The sequence below is a fragment of the Ambystoma mexicanum genome, chromosome 8 (genome assembly GCF_040938575.1).
Source record: "Ambystoma mexicanum isolate Mex_15411 chromosome 8, UKY_AmexF1_1, whole genome shotgun sequence".
NCBI lineage: Eukaryota > Metazoa > Chordata > Amphibia > Caudata > Ambystomatidae > Ambystoma > Ambystoma mexicanum.
Genome location: NC_090929.1, coordinates 816104985 through 816122804, shown reverse-complemented (window position 1 = coordinate 816122804; position 17820 = coordinate 816104985). Strand labels below are relative to the sequence as shown.

The window sequence follows — 17820 nt, the reverse complement described above, 5'->3', positions numbered from 1 at the left end:
TCAGGCCCGTACGGGGTGGGTTGCCCCAGCCCTGTGCCTCTGGAGCAGCAGAATGTGCGCTGTCCCGATCTGCGGCCGAAGCCCACATGGTCGTGAGGCCCACACTCCATGGCTATCCTGCGGCGGCAGCCACAGGACACCAGACAGCCACACATAGCATGGCAAGGTTCCCCGGGGTAGGGTAAAGGTCCAACAGGCTTTTGTAAGGCCCGCTGCTGCTGCCACCACATCTGGGGTGCGCCGGACACCCAGCCCTCCAGAAACCTGCAGGAGACGGGGAAACTGAGGACCCCGGGAAGTGCCGGCAATGAGCCTGCGTGACAGATCCAGTGATCCTGTGACAGTGCTGATTGGGGTCTGACCTTAGGGGGACGAAGGGAACCGGGTCACTGCGACAGCTCCAGCCACACCCCTGGGAGGGAACCCTGGGGTGATTGATTTACGAGCAACCCTGACAGGCGTAGCCCCGGGAGGAACCCAGGGCTGCATGGTGCGTTCGAAGTGTTGATCAATGTGTCCTGCAATTCACACTAATTCTCGCAGCTAGCTGCGTTCTTCGTCGACACGCAAGCCAAGTGATCCACTGCCAAGAGTCACAGGCAACTTTATTTTGTTCCAGACATCAGCATGACCCTGCCGGTGCAGGAGAGGCCGGGGGAGGTAGGGCCGCCTATAACTAGACAGCGCAGCACCCTGTCTAGCTCGGCCGAGACCATTGTGGTTTAAAAAAATAAATAATCCAGGCGCTCAGCCCGGGAAACCTGCCGGCCGCTGCAGCAGCACGGTGCTTCCCAGGGGGATGGAGGCAGGCAGCTCCGCCACAGGCTCACCCGGCCCGATCCACTCATCCTTCCCTTTTGGGGCGGGGGAAAGGGGGGACTGACACTGAGGCTGGCCAGAGACAGTAAAGGTAGGGGGTCGGGTGGGACCGCTAGAGTGTTTAAAGACCAGCCTGGCCACACAGGGACCTGGTCCGGGTACCTGGGCAAGAGGGGAGGTCACCCGCTGTGTCAGCGGACCTGGCCATCGCTCGCCCACAGATGTGGGCAGCTGGAACCTCGACGCCCGCCGTGCCATAGCTCAGGGCTTGTGCCGTGCCCATGTCTGCCTGGGGAGGCGCCCCTCGAGAGCAGTCTGGTTTCCCTCGGTTCCCGGCTGCAACCACTCTGGGCTTCCCTGCTGACTGGGGTGCGCCCACCAATGCCCACCCACTGGCAGGTCAGCGAGAGGAGTGCACGCCCCCGGCCAGCGCACCGGCCGGCTTGGTGAGGAGATGGGGCCGCACGGGGCTCCCTTTCCGGTGTGTGGTTGGAGATATCCCCTGCACGTTAACCCAACCCTGCCAAGCGTCCCTGTCCATCTGCTGGGTCGTGGACCCCCTACGGTGGAAGGGAATCCCCACTACCCGGCGCCTGGCTGCCCACGCACACCGGACCGCTCTGCGAGAGGTGCCCCGGGCTGTGGTGTGCACGCCTGGGATGCAACCGAGGTCAGGCTTGCGGCTCTCCCTCCGGCTGCTCCACTCTTAATGATCCTCCATGCCCCCACTCACAAGCAGATACCCCAGCCCTACATGTCCCCATTCACATGCCCCATTTCTCCTTCCAAACATATGTTCCAGATTCAAATGTCACCATCCCTCCCTCCGAACCCACACAAAGACACCAACATCCGTCCTGCCATACCTACACCAAGAAGCTCCACCTCTTAGAGCCACACCCATGCTTCACCTCTACCTCCAGACTCGCACTCAGATGGCGCCATCTGCCCTCTCTCTATACCCACACCTGATTACCCCATCCCTTCGACAACATGCTCCCACCCCTCCCATAAACCAACATCCTTCCCTCTAGACATACATACCCCATCCCTCCATTCACACCCAGATGCCCTCCCTTCCCAAGAGTGCTCCAGCCCTCACTCAGACTCGCATGCTCCATCATTCTCTGACATGCCCCCATCATATGCCCTGTCCCTCCATTCCAGATCAACGATGCCACCCTCTGATCCAGACTCCAAGATTCCCAATTCCTACCTAAAGGCTCATACCATGATGCCCATTCTCCCTCACACAGCAAGATGCCCCTATCCCTCCCCGATTAATGAGCACCCATCCCTCCCTCCAGACCCAGACCAATGTGTTGTATGCCTCCCTTCACACCCACAACAATGTCCCCATCCCCCCGACCCACACCCTTGTGCCGCATCCCTCTCTCAAACCCAAACCAATATGCCCCATCCCACCCTCCAGATGCACAGCTATCCCCATCCCATCCACACCAGGATGCCCCAACCCACCCTCCAGACCAACAGATGCCCCATACTTGTTCCAGACCGACACCAATGTGCCACCATCCATTGCAGACCCCACCAAGATCCCACCATCCCTCTACCCACACAGCAAAATGCCCCCATCCCGCCCTCCAGACCCACACCAATATGCCTTCATCCCTCCCCAGACAAATGTGCCTCATACCTCACCCAGACCAATGTGCCTGTCCCTCCCATCAAACCCACACCAATGTGCCCCCATTCCCTTCCTCCAGACCCACACCACTGTGTCCCCAACCCTCCCTCCAGACCCACACCACTGTGTCCCTATCCCTCCCTCCAGACCCACACCAGTGTCCCGATCCCTCCCTCCAGACCCACACCACTGTGTCCCGATCCCTCCCTCTAGACGCACACCACTGTACCCCAACCCTCCCTCCAGACTCACACCAGTGTCCCTATCCCTCCCTCCATAACAAGCTGAGCATGATTTTGAAAGTAAATGTAATTTTCCGCTCCTCGACTCAACCTGGTGTCTTGCAGGAATGTTCACGGTATACCGAAAGAAAATGCAAATTGTATTCTCAGCCAGCCAAGAGTTCACGGGTTACTGCTGCTCTTGCAGCCAGTGCCTTCCTGGTTCCCACTCTGAAAAAAGACGAGGGACAAGATGAAGTTGGACGCTCCAGGGTTTATGTAGAAACGTTCCTGGTATGCCGAGGAAAATGCTCACTTGCACCAGCAGCCACAGCCTTCCTGTATCCCTCCAGACCCACACCACTGTGTCCCTATCCCTCCCTCCAGACGCACACCACTGTATCCCTATCCCTCGAAACCCACACCACTGTACCCCAACCCTCCATCCAGACCCACGCCACTGTATGCCAACCCTCCCTCCAGACCCACACCAGTGTCCCTATCCCTCCCTCCCCTCACCACTGTGTCCCTATCCCTCCCTCCAGACCAACACCACTGTGTCCCCAACCCTCCCTCCGGGCCCACAGCACTGTGTCCCTATCCCTCCCTCCAGACCAACACCACTGTACCCTATCCTTCCCTCCAGACCCACACCAGTGTCCCTATCCCTCCCGACCCTCACCACTGTGTCCCTATCCCTCCCTCCATACCAACACCACTGTGTCCCCAACCCTCCCGACCCACACCACTGTGTCCCCAACCCTCCCTCCCAACCCACACCACTGTGTCCCCATCCCCCCTCCAAACCCACACCACTTTGTCCCTATCCCTCCCTCCAGACCAACACCACTGGTCCCTATCCCTCCCTCCAGACCCCCACCACTGTGTCCCTATCCCTCCAGACCCACACGACTGTAACCCAACCCTCCCTCCGGACCCACACCAGTGTCCCTATCCCTCCCTCCAGAAACAAGCCGAGCATGATTTTTAAAGTAAATGTAATTTTCCTCTGCTCCCCGACTCAACCTGGTGTCTTGCAGGAACATTCATGGTATCCCGAAGAAAATAGTATTGTCGGCGAGCCAAGAGTACACGGGTTATTTTCCCAGGACAGTCCGGGGAAATCACCCTCTGTGCTTTATAAACCCCGTCCGGGGTTTGCATGGTTGGGTGGCTACGGTAATTAAAATTGTAATTATTTTTCATTACACTTTCAGAATTTTAAGTTGGAAATGGTTGTAGCAAGTCATATAATATCAATGAGAGCAAACGCTTGTTTTGAATTAACATGCCAAGATTCACAGACAAAACTGCACAAATTAGATCATATACACTTTATAGAAAGGAGAAGCGCTGGAAATCTGATTAGGTGGTGGTTGGGGGGCATATTGGGGGATGGGCGCTAATTGGTGGGCTACGATGGGGTAATCCCTCTCTTTTATGTGGTTGGTCTTCTCGGTTTTTCGTTTTGGAAATCTGGGCACCCTATCTTGCAGTCAGTGCCTTCCCGGTTCCCTCTCTGAAAAATGGACGAGGGACAAGACGAAGTCGGACGCTGCAGAGTTTATCAGAAACGTTCCCGGTATTCCGAGGAAAATGCCCACTTGCACCGACAGACACAGCCTTCCCAAATCCCGCTCAGCGATCACTGAAAATGCCCCGGAACAGCTTCATTGCTCCGGAAAAAGGTCAATGATAACGTAGAAAGTCACGTGAAGAAGAGTGGGCGGGTCGTTGCTATGGTCCGTTTCTCGGATGGGAACTAGTCGCTACCCTACCGAAAACTGTCGCTCGACAAGAAGACGAAGTTCGTCTGCCTGCTGTTTTTCAAATCAACTAAATAAAAAAAAAACAATGTAGCCATTGGATTTCCGAAAGGTAAAATCTGCGCGAATGACCGAAGGAAAGGACCCCGGGAGATGTGCAAGAAAACAAAATAACATTACCATGTGTGAAGTCCTATTTTTAACCCCAATTTAATCCATGCAAGTCTTTGAATTCTTAGCTTTTACATGGAGAGGTGAAAGGATTGGGCCGAGGCAGTTAAGTAGTTAAAGCTTAAGTTTTATTTTCATAGCAGGCCCGCAGGGAGCACACATCATCTCTACAAGAGGTTTTTTATTTGTAAAATCACCACAAAGATATGGTATCTGTTGATCCTGTATAAAGTAATATGCTTTGCGCCGTGAGGTGGCAATGGGTCAGGTGTCCCCTTTTTGAGCTGGGCAAAGGAGAGGGGAGCGTTCATTGTAACCCACTGTTCCTAGTTTGAGGAAGTGTGCATCAGGCTCATTCTCCCCTTTTTGCCTGTAGTGCAATTAAGCCCATTGGTCTCCCATATAGGAATGCATTTTCAACCTAATGTTTCTGTGGAAATGATCGTACCTGGGGCAGTTTCGCCTCTGGGTAGACATTTGGCACGCCCCACATGCGCAATAGGCAGGTGCATGCAAAGGCTCATAGTCTCCACAGAGATGAGCGCTCCATGGCGCGTTATATGTGGAGGGAGGCACATGCGCTGGTCTTGGGTGTTCTGCTACTTTGCCATACTGTCCATGCTCCCTTGTTTTAGTGCAGTTTCAGCAGCTTTTGACACCACCAAGCCATTACGCAGTGCAACACCACACGAGGGACATTTGGAGGAAGGGGAGCTCCAAGAAGCTTGGCCTGAAAAGGGAGTGGGGGGCAGAACAGAGCCTCTCCAAGACGCAGTACACAAAATGCCAGGACCTGCTCAGAGCCATGTGGCTGAGCTGAGGCAGTCAGAGGAAGAGGGGACTCTAATGCCAGAATTTTGGGACAGTGCTACAGCTTTCCAACCCTCGCATCCACTGGCAGGGCTGGAGTTTGAGTCCATGGCCACAGTTTCCTACCGCGGACCTGGCAACAATGACACTCGTCGAAACAAAGAGTTGCCCATCCTCCTATGGTGGAGTGAGAACCTCTTTCCTCATTTCCCTGGAGAGACGGAACGCATTGACTGTCCTCACAGCTCCTGCTTGGCCACTAAGAACAAGAAAGTGAAGCTCCACAAGAGGACTAAATCTGTCATTTTCTATGGAACCGACTTTAGGGCCTACGAGGCACCCTTGCCCCGACTGCCACATCAGTCCTGGGCACTATTTCACGAGGAGTCACCGATGAATAACTATTTGCTGTCGCATTTGCCTGGAATTAGTCTTTTTAACTATACAGCGACCTTCAGGCGCGAGTCTGACTACCCCTTATCCCTACAGTGGTTACCAAATATTGAATACCTTCAGAATCCAGCAGTGCCACTGGTGGAGAAGAACGCGTGGGAAAAACGTGGCCATGCCCCTGTGCTCTACATACAGTCCCATTGTGATGTGCCGTCGGACAGGGACCGTTATGTGGAAGAACTTATGAAGTACATAAAGGTAATTATTAGCAAAGGTAAAATGTGCCGCTTGCCCCACTTAAAGGAAATATTGTGGCAACATGGTTGGATGTCTACTGTGTCAGCAAATGTTTTAAAACATTTGAAAACATTTCACTATTTGGAAATAGGCAGAATCTTCGTTGTTGGCCTTTTTTTTTGTTTGCAATGTCACTTGGGTTACTTTTACAAGTATTGCTGTCCTGGGCAAATCCAGTCAGTTTTGGATGACAATATTAGTATTTTAAGACCAAGCCTGTTGTAACTTTGTTTTTGTAATTTTCGTTAAAGCAGTGCTACTCTGCATTGTTTCGCTTCAATAATATGCCTCTTCAAGACGAAATTGGTTTATTGTGCATCGATCTCACGTTACTGAGTATTGGATTTTAAGTGATAATTGCCCTGGTTGGCTCTGTTATTATTGCCTTTGCTTGTTCATCTGTGCTGTGTCTTGACAGGCTATTTCTTTGCTGTATTTGGTCAAGTAGGGAGTGAGAACGTTTTTTTTTGTCCATGACCAAGAACTTTTTTCAGATAAAGGCGATAACTCCTGCGGAAATTGGCTTTTTTTCCTACCATATTGTCAACATCCTGGTTCTTCTCTCTCCCTCCCTCACATTCGTTCGTTTTAGACTTTTTGACCTTTATCTCCTACCCTTTTAGCATGAGAAAAGCCCTTATTAAACAAAACGATGTTGGCTTTTATTCCTCACCCCATGCCTCACCCTCTCAGTTGAAGTAGCCATCTATCATGATCACTTTACTGCACACCTATCACACCCACAAAACATATTTTTGGGGTCCAAGGCACTTTTGAAACCATATTCATCAGCTATATCCACAAGAATTCCACAGATGGAAATGGGAATTTTCCCGAGTGCCATTACTTTCCACCGTTTTTCTTTTTAAACTTCTTCTGCACAGTAATGTAAATCGCTTTCGGCCAAGTTAATCCCAAACGCATTGTCCACATTTCACCTGCATGGGAGCACAAGTCACCCATGAAATGTGTGGCTTTGATTTTCCTTCTCAGTACGTTACAGCTTTATTCCTAATGATCCACAACTTGAACGGGTATGTCCAGATATGCAAAATGTGCATGCTGTCTGCAACGACTCATGCTGCACCTCACTGATGAGGTGCAATCGCAGAGCAATATTAAAGAGTTGAATGTGTTGCAGTGCATATGTTGGCCTATCAGTTTGGACTAGACTTCATTGTAAACCTGAGATCGATGCTTATTTGCATACAGGTTGCCCTCATGTGTGAAGAATATGCTATTGGCAGCTTTGTCAGTGGCTAAGAAACATTTGTATCCCTTCAAGGTTTTCAGATCTGTATGTTTGGATTGGTGCACATATAGCTTCCCACAACATATAATTTCATTGTTTGCAGATCAAATACAGATCCACAATATGATAGTTCAGTGTAGTTGACGTCCAGAGCTAATGGCTTCACACTGTGGGTGCTGTTCTGTTTGTCAATTTGCAGTTCAACCCAAACATCCTTTAGTTACTAAGACTCAAGATAATCTATAATAAAAGGCACGATTAATTGCTTGTCTACCTATGTGGTTTACATGCTGGTATGTGATTGTGGTTTGTTTTATGTGCATTCTTCTGTTAAAATGTTAAAATTGCATATACCAGAACATGTATCTGCAATTCATAATGTAGATCCTGACTATTTGGTGCCAATCCACCTCTGTGTGTGCAGGAGGGGGCAATTTTGAGCAGACATTATGCAAATCAGAGACCCAATAAATAGATTGTCTTAAAACATTGGAACATAGAGACTTGACAATGATTTACATGTATTTTTCCGAAGGATGATGCTGATCAAATCCATGTTTGCACTGCATCGTCTTGTCCCCTAAGCAAGCATGTTGCCTCTGAGCTATCTTTTATCCTACCTCTTGAGATCCTGCTCCTACCCACAGTCTTATACATTTGCTTAATAGGATCATGTACCCTTCGCCTATTGGTGGGGGGAGGGGCGAGGATGTATGCTAGTACTGCGACGAGGAAGACTTGGAATAATGAAGATTACCAGTGTGTAATCCTTCCATTATATCCTCCTCCCCTCTTCTTCGTCTTAGTACTCCCATTTGAGGCATACCAAAGCTTTATATTTGGAAGAGGCAAATTATATGCATGTTAGCAATAATGATCTGCATGGCAAATTATATGCATGCTGCTGCTCCCCTTCATTGGCATGTCATTGACACACAACTCTGTCAGATCTGAGAACCCCAATACCGAAGGAACTGTCCACAGCAGTGGTCCCCAACCTTTTGTGCACAATGAGCAAAATGTGCTTATCAAGGGAAATGGTGAGCAACATCCATTCTTCGATGGAACATATTGGTGCACAGTTGGTGGAAAAATGATTGCAACACACGTTATAAATGTAACAAACTTAAGATTGCTAATAGACCATATTAATTAGCAATACTTAAAGGATAGTTCCGGGACTTTTTTTTATATTGTCCCTACGGTTCGGCCATGTGTTTTTAAGCATAACTCGGTAGATCGTAGAAAACTTTCCTATGGACCTTACCCGACTTTTCGTCCATTAACGCACTCGAAATCAGCCGCCATTTTCTGATAATCCTATCATTTCCCCCCATCGCCCTGGCTCACCTGCTTTTGCGGCACTAAATCAAATCCCCCGCCCCTGAAACAGACTTTATCAAAACATTCATATTCCCCGCCTCTATCCGTGACGTGACTGTGCTGCGTAGGCAAACGCGCCCAGGCGTCTTCTACGCGACTCCACACAGAACCCGGAAATCAACACAGATCAGCTCACAACACAGCGCGCCACAATTCGGAATATGAAACTGTACTTTTAAATCAAACCGCAAGATTGTACATTTGGCAAAGTACATTTATTGGACATCAAATGTTTAGAGAATATTCAGCGATTTGCATTTTTCTTTGCTCTCGATCCAAAATAGTTCGTCTTGAGGCAAGCGATGTTCGTGTGCAGTACACAGGGTGTTGGTTTACGATAAAATAAGCTCTTCGGTCGCACTGATAATCGCATGGCTGTTCCAACAACGAGGCACTAGGCCACCACAACGGTCTGTATGTTGCATCTAGCCGTTAGTACCGCGTAAGGGCATACTTGTACTTGGCGATCGTCCCATAAAATGGTCAGGGTGGTAACGTTGTTCACGCGGAGAAGCAACTGGCGGTTGAAAAACCCATCCGCCGGTGTCTGGTACTCGTGACACACACAATAATGAGTGATGTACCTGTTTTAAAAACATAAAAAATGAAATTAGTCTCACCATCAGATCTTTATTAAAATTATTCATTTTATATATTAGGTCGGGAAATTATTTCATAGCTAGGACAGTGCAACTGGGTATTATACGTCATTTCCAGTAACCCACCCCCTCTCCTCCGCCTTTTTCACAGCCGCCTGAGCGCCAGTGGACCACTTCATCACTGATATGATATAATATGGCATTTGCAACGCGCCTATACACAAGTGTTTCAAGGCGTGGCGAGGCGGGGGGGGACAAGGAGAAGACAGACAACGATCCTACAAGGCCAGGTGTCATTCAGATCGCGCAAGTGCAGGGGTAGGGGGAAGGTAAAAGTGCAAGGGGAAGGGGAGGGGGGAAGTGGAGTACAAGGTAAGTAGCATAAAATAATAAATACATAGGGCCAGCTGGTGGCGAGTGCAAGGTAAGTGCAGAACAAGTGCTGGGAAGGGGGGGCTGTAGGATACTGAGACAGTCCCCCAGTGCAGGGGTTGACAGGGAGGCAGTGCAGGTGGAGAGTGGAAGGGCCCAGGACTGAGGTCGCAGACAGTGGACCAGTTGTAGCAGGGGAGAGGGAGAGAGAAAGCAGAAGCAAAGAGTAAGGTTTTGAGGTGCTTCCGTAAAAGGAGATTGTTCTCCTCAAGATAGTGCGCGGTACAAAACAATATGCCACATTGAACGAACAAGTACAACTTAACCCGTCTTTAAAGCTACTGTATAGTAATTAAATTGCGGTATAAACTCATCTAAAGAGTTACTTACATTATATTTGCATTTTCTATTGTGTCTGTGCGTAGGGCAGCCCCGAAATACCACTCCTTCTATGCCGACGTTATTTCTTCTAATGAACGAACATTAAATGGCTATCGTTTCTGAAATTTTATTCATTATCGTTTCTTACGTTATTGCACCACACCCCCAAAAAGAAGTCTTTCGGGATGGTCCCGGCCTGTCAAGGTCAAATAACAATAGAACCTTATACTGAGTCGTGGGCCATTCCGGCACCCGAGCAAAAAATCAAAGCAGCTGACCTTCACTTTGAACGAGCACACATTCCTAGTTAGCTACATTCAGTGTAAGGCCATCTCACAGGACTTGAAATTTACACTCCATCTTTGCATTTTGTCTGCGTGCTTTGCAGCCCCAGAGAACCATAAATACGGAGACATTCTATATTTTTTGAAAAATTATTTATATTACTGTTTGGTTTAATTTAATGCGCAAATGAACAAGGTTGGATAGACACATTGCATGTACACTGAGCAATCACTTTTATTTACACAATACATAGCTACACATATTCAATGGGCCTGCGACATGAGGAGACTCGAGAGCAAAGTCACAGGTGACACCCGGGAGGTTCGCACTACTGCACGGTGAAGGGAGGGGCAAGGGTGGAGAGACACATTGCATGTACACTGAGCAATCACTTTTATTTACACATTACATAGATACACATATTCAATGGGCCTGCGACATGAGGAGACTCGAGAGAACAGACAATCAAATTACAATCATTTAAACCGTGATGTGTATTTCTCAATGAGCTCTTCTTTAGGTGGACATGGAACAGAGGCAATGTTGGGTGGCAATGCAGTTGTCCCCTGCACAGGTTCGTTCACAACTCCATGTATGTGCCTATCTAGGACATCAACAATAAGTCTCTCAATAAACTCATATTGCATATCCTCAAACACTGGTTTGATCACCCATTGTTTACTTCTTTTAGTGAAGGCCTTATTGTAGCGAAGCGTCCCTAAAGTTCCGGTCGTCCTACTTTGTTGACGGCCAACATTATGGTTATGTGCCAAGACCGCTAGAAGAGTCCGATTTATCATGCCCTCCATGCCAAAATGCAATCGTTTTGGCCTGTACTTTAGGCACATATTGTGGAACACCTCCAAATCTCCTGTGTGGCAGAATTCCGTGAGTCCCCTCAAATCTCTTGTTATAGTTTTATCAAATACAATCTTTTCAATGGCTTTGTGAGTGGGTGATGAAGGAATCAACCACTTCTTCTTCCGTGCCTCCTCTGTGGACAAATGGCCATGTTCACAATTGTGGAAATGTTGGTTTGTGGTCCAACGGTGAACGTTGGTACAGTGTAGCATTACTGACCGCCATTTTTCCAGTAGAATTTCTAACGACCCTCCACATGTTTTTGAGCTCCACCAAAGATGGTTGCTGATTGACTTGGACCACTGTGAAATACCTTGCATATCTTTTTTTTTACCTGCAGCCGTCATTTTTTTATTGATTGTTTTTGCAAGATGCCAAACGTCAAATTGGTGATTTATATTTTTGTACTCTTCTCTCATTGTCTTGGCAATTGAAACGTGTCTGTCCGTGGCTATCAGGTCGATCACCATTCCCCGCGATTGTAGTTCTTGCAATGATGCTACAAAGCCAACTTTCTCCATGGCCACTGAGGATGTACTTTGTGACACCTGCACGACCACCGAACTCACAATTTTCTTACTTTCCATGTCCTGAAAGTGGTAGGTGCAGTACTTGGCTGAAAATCCTGGGCTGTCGCAATGTCCATCACCGGCTAGCCTGAACCGTTTGCCCGCGAATGTACTATCAATAGACATTTTTTCCATTCTCCAAGCTTCGCTAATGGCTGGAAATAGATAATCGGTTTGGTATTTGTAGAACTGAGTTTTCGCAATGAAATGGATTCCCACAAACTGAAAGAAAGACTCTAACTTTTTAAAACTTGAACCACTAAAAAGTGCAGCCGCTGCACAAAGTAGATTGCCTGCTGGCAGTTGCCCCAGCATGGGTTGTGCAGACCATGAGAAAGGATGATATTTTGTACAGGTGGCATGTATTTTAAGGTTAGTGCCTCGAATTGCACGAGTCACATTAATCAATGGCTCCCCACATACTTCCCCACCAACCGAATGCCCACATTTCATCCGAATAATAATATCAATCAAACAACTATCGAATACAATGAATTTGGCCTCTTTCCTTATACTGTCACTCTGCATCCCAGCTGGTTCGGCCTGTAACGTTGAGGACATGTCACTCACATGAAAGGTAGAATCTCTGATATCGTCTTCCGCTAGGTTCAGTGATATTGATGGTGTTTCATTGTCGTCCACTTCATTCTCTTCCATTGCAACATCTGTTCCTTCTCCGGCGATGGGTGAATAAAACAATTTCTTCAACTTTCTCGCGGTCTTAGTTTTTGCGGGTGTGGATTCTGTGAATTGATCTCCGACTGCATCCGAACTACCAGGAGGACATTCACTATCAATGGCTGGTGGTGGTATAGCTCCGTTGTCAATCACTTGATATTCTTCCCATTGGCACGATGCATCTCCAGTCTCAAGTCCCTGCCAAAAGGTTTGACAAGCAACATCTCTCGTTCGCTTCACTGTCTGTGTAGATCTAGTTCGTACACCCACTCGCAACTAGAGGACAGATTGGAAAAGGGATGTTCAGTTTAAACACAACTTACAGTATTGAACTAATAACAGTGAAAAACAACGTAATATAGTGACCAGGACACTAACCTTCTTTTGCTTTCTTTTCTTTGAAACTTTCTTGCCTCGAACTTCAACATCAGGACGCTGTTGCTCCGACTCGTGTGTGCATGTCTCCACTTCCTCTTGCGCTGCAACGACTATATTTTCATGATAAGCACATCCATCACGCACTGACGCTCCATCGACTCCCTGAAACATAGAACTTTCATTAGTATGTATAATAATATCGAAAACACAAAATGTACTTGGGGACCAATACCCACGTACATCTCAATAGCAAAACACGAATGAACGCTTTGTGTAGAACATTCAAACGACAATTATTCACGCATTGTTGATCTAGTTAGATGGAACTGTCAAGATCCATACCTCAGGCTCCTCATAGACTTCCATTGATGATATTATTGAAGATGATGCTTCAGTAACTCCCTGAAACACAGTAATTGCATTAGTATGGTTTTCTATTTTGTTAAAAAGAACATAAACTTTGTGCAGGCGTCAACGGCTCATCTAAATAGACCTGCACAAATGATCAGTTGTCTAAAATAAATAATGGATATGTAAATATGATTCGATTTGCTCGATCGTTGGAAGTGTCACCACCCAGAGATCTGCATCAACTACTAGGGGTGATGTTCTTGTAGAAGAAGCTCCGTCATCTCCCTGAAACATAGTACTTGCGTTAATAAAGAAGGAAGTATAGCGGATGTAATCACGTCATATGATTTCGCTTGATCGAACTGTCAGTATCCATACCTCGAAATGCATAAGAACATCAAGGGACGATGTAACTGCGGTGCACACTTCTGCAAGCTGTTGCGCAGACCCGTAACTGCATGCTCCCCCTTCTTCTTGGACTAATGCTCCATCAACTCCCTGAAACATAGGACTTTCATTAGTAATGAACACAATATTGAAAAAAGAAGACACATAGGAGTGCGACGACAGAAGGACATATCAATGGCTAAAAACGAAAGAAACATTGTGTGTAACAATCACGCTACAAGAATGTAAGATCTGATGATCTCCATCGATGGAACTGTCCGGAAACGTACCTCGAGCATCTGAGTGACATCAACGGTTGTCGTCAATACTTTGGACTCCTCAGCATCTCCCTGAAAGACAGTACTTGCATTATTTTGGATAACAATAATTATAACTGAAAACAAAGACTAGAGGACGAGTACAAGGGTGTACCATTAGGTAAAATAATTACACGATAAATTAAAACTATTGATTTACATGCCTAAAACAAGTCAGTGGCAGAATAGCCAAGTAAGATTACCCGATAGGCGCTTGAAGTGGCTGATGACTGCAATAACGACACGGATGGAGAATCTTCCGCCTTCATATTGAGTGGATACATAAATGGGGAAATTATTGTTAGCTAATGCTACACACTACCGCAAGGCCGAGAGATAAATACGTAAACTTGACTCACCAGTGGAGGGATGTGGACGAATAGAGTGGGAATAGCGGTTGAGAGCAATTTTCGCCTCGCTCGCGGTGTGTTCTTCTTTATTAGCAATGATGTGGAGTACATGTCTGAGCTAAAGTGCCTGCTGCAGATGCGGTATCGATCACCCCTCTTGTCCGCAAAGACTTCTAGGACTCTACTTTCAAGCTCAGACGGTGGATATCCGCAATATCGGACCCATTCTCTTATCTGATCTATTGTCTTAGGGAAAACATGCATTATAGTACCTTCAGATTTATTATGGGTCTTCGAAGGGCAACCGCCAATGGAACAGGCAGGCATTGTGGAAAGTTCTGAAAAGTAAAGATCAACAATTCTCTATGAATACCAATGTAAACTCAGAACATGTGACTAGTTCCTTGCATGTACTGTCTTGAACGAAAAGAAATTGGACGCAAAATGATTATGGTACATGGCCTTACCTTGACGAACAAACAGTTAGATGCAGGGATCAGAGTAGTTTCTTGTCGTAGAACAGGGAGCAGTTCACAGGTTGCAAACTGAGGAGTTTCCTCGAAGTGTTCACGGAAGTTCACAGAGACGAAGAGCAGATAACCAGCACCTTCACGGGTTGACTAGCAAAGCGCAAAGAAGTGCTCATTAGAAATATGAAGTGGGTTATAAAGAATTCGAAACAGGGGTGTGTTTGTGAATGAATGACGTGTATATGTCGTGGCATTATGCGGATTGCAGGGGGCCGTCCAGCGTGAGGGGGGATGCTTGGCAGGAGACACGGGGTCTGGAGGTAGACATGGGAACAACAACCCATGCTCTATAGACCACTTTGAAGTGTACATGGTGTTTGGCACCTCTTGGCCTTTATCGCTCCCTGACAGCTCCACTTGCCAGCACAAGTACCCCGGTGCGAACTGCCTTTGATAGGGCGGAGGTGGATTGGGGCGGTGGTCGTGCAGACAAGACACAGGAAGACTCGTGAATGGAGACACACTTATGTGGATTGCAGGGGGCCGTCCAGCGTGAGGGGGGATGCTTGGCAGGAGACACGGGGTCTGGAGGTAGACATGGGAACAACAACCCATGCTCTATAGACCACTTTGAAGTGTACATGGTGTTTGGCACCTCTTGGTCTTTATCGCTCCCTGACAGCTCCACTTGCCAGCACAAGTACCCCGGTGCAAACTGCCTTTGATAGGGCGGGGGTGGATTGGGGCGGTGGTCGTGCAGACAAGACTCGTTTGCCGCAGGGCCTCACCAAGGAGAGGCCATCTCACTGCATGTAAGAGGCAGGCTGAAGGATCTAGTACATGGAAGGCAGGGGGGTGAGTTTATAAATACCTCAGCCTCCCAGGAGAATATATGGGTGCAGTTCACCCTGGAGACCCTGGATGCCTAGGCAGTTAGTCAGCAGCAGGCTGGCCTGTGGTGGCAAGGCGGCACGGGCCAGAGGGGGTCATCTCTGTACCCGGTGACCAAAAGGATGATTTATTATGATCAACCATATTGATTATTTACCTATAACCATGTTTTGTATCAATAAAATCCAACGGCCTTCCTTTTATTGCCAACGCTTGAACAAAGTGGTGTGGTAAGTATTTTTGGGGGAGGAGGCAGGCCGGGAGGCTTGATGCCAACCCGCAAAATAACATATGTATGTCTGCTGCATATGGGTTCAACGGTTATGTGGATTGAAGGTGGGCGGCCAGCGTGAGGGAGGATGCTGGCCGGAGACATGTGGTGTGACAAGACAAGGCACAGGAAGACTATTCAATGGAGACACACTAGATTCATTTAAAAAATCAAAACAACCATTGTTAAAATATATGTTGGGTTTTATTTTAGATCTTAATTTCAATTGAACATAAATAATAAACATTACACATTGTAAAGTTCCGGTTGCAGCACATCCAGGGAAAATCCGCGGTATTGTCCACTGTCGCTGGGGAAATGTCTAATGGCGAGTACCGCACAGGCTGGTATTACTCTCCGAACGCGGTGTCCGAGCCTCCCGTGAAGCCACCAAGTGAAGCAACGATAGGCCACCAGCCTGTACCACCTGTGAAAATGAAAGATGCAAACTGTATTAAAATGACAAAACTTTCTTATCACTGTCGATTCAGGTAAAAAATGTCATTCTGCTTTGAAAAAAATTCTATCTAGAATATGACATAGTAGTGGCATCACTCACTGACATCAAAACCAGAGTATACTTTCTCGTTACTCGGATTACGCGGACGAACAGTGCCGCGAAGTTCGTGCATAAGCACCATCATCATCCTCAACACGGTCCGTGAGAGGCAGGCTTCCCTGAACTCTGGCAGCTCGGTGATGCATTGCGGACTTGGCTCGCCTTCCGAAATGTAGGCCAAGCACCCGGAATTTTCACGGCAGCAGCAGTTCTCCTCCTCAGTTGGCATTAGCTCGCACCGATTGCACGTGCACCAGGTGGGGACGCCGTCCATGCGACATGGTCCAGGCTCTTCATCCGTTGACTGGTCCTCCCAACTGCCGTCCGAATCCCCATCGTTTTCGCGTGCTTGCCTTTCCAGTAGCCGACTTCCCCACACAGCACCACTGTGAGCTGAGGACCCCGCCAGCATAGAAGCACTAAAGACACTGCGGTAAGTCGCTAGGGACCCTCACCTGAGTTCTCTCTTTCATGTCACTTTGCCTACTTTTAGGGGCGGCGATCACGCACTGGTTGGTCCATTGTTCCATGGGCTCTTGCCAATTCACCACTGCATTAGGCACTCTGAGCCTCTATTGATATTTCAGGAACTCGCACTCTTAGGCACCGCCACAATTGTGTGTACACCCTGCCTCCAGCACTACTATCATGCTTATGCAGCATGCGTTTCATTCCAAATGGACCAGAACGTTCGATTTTCACGCCATCTCCCAAACCACCATTCCGAACTTTGACCACATGGCAAAACCCCTAGGGTTTACAAGGCACCTGGCCTAGGCTTACTGCACCGCTGCACATCTCCAGTGACCACTGCACATTTCAAGTGACGTACCGAGGCAATAACATCACACCTGGAGCCACTCAGTCCTCCCCAGTGGACACCTCACGTACCCGGTCGGCTCGCTATGTTTTAAAAACTTCCTCACCCCACTGGCTTGCTTGGACCACCACCACGCCATAGTGGGGGCTTTAGAAATCCAGTCACCACCTTTTGGATCCACGATCAACAGACCATTTTTAAGGATCATTAGCCATGATCCTTTTTGTTTTTACTCTCTCAGATTCGGGACCAACCATGGCCCTCTGCAGTCCACGGGACCCTGAGAGACGTCGGCCTGAAGACAATTCGGCCCACTTCTAAGTGTAAACTCGCATTAGCAATCCAGCAACTACATGAGGATTGTCTACAGCATCCTACTGCTTTTCCAGGAGCAGGTAAACTGTTCTAGATGCATCAGGTTATGTATCACCACGGCACCATTCTGCCAGTATTAAATACCACTATGAATTAGTCAATTACCTTTTGAGATCCTCACAGTTTCTTTCAATTCCACAGATTGT

At 47.9% G+C, this 17820-nt stretch overlaps 1 protein-coding gene and 1 non-coding gene across 3 annotated transcripts in view; one reads left to right on the top strand and one right to left on the bottom strand.

The window, feature by feature from the left end:
• Window positions 1–444: 444 nt before the first annotated feature.
• LOC138474859 (5.8S ribosomal RNA) lies at window positions 445–595 on the bottom strand. Its single transcript, XR_011269089.1, has one exon. It is a non-coding gene; the product is annotated as a 5.8S ribosomal RNA (ribosomal RNA).
• Window positions 596–4409: 3814 nt separating this feature from the next.
• Window positions 4410–17820, top strand: part of FUT11 (fucosyltransferase 11) — a 155869-nt gene continuing 142458 nt past the window's right edge. The window contains exons 1-2 of one of the 2 annotated variants that reach the window (XM_069610685.1): window positions 4410–4708; window positions 4802–6086. In XM_069610685.1, coding sequence (XP_069466786.1) covers window positions 5034–6086 — 1053 coding nt within the window. In that variant the 5' untranslated portion in view covers window positions 4410–4708; window positions 4802–5033. Of the gene's footprint in view, window positions 6087–17820 lie in introns of both variants that reach the window. The other variant, XM_069610684.1, reaches the window with a different exon arrangement.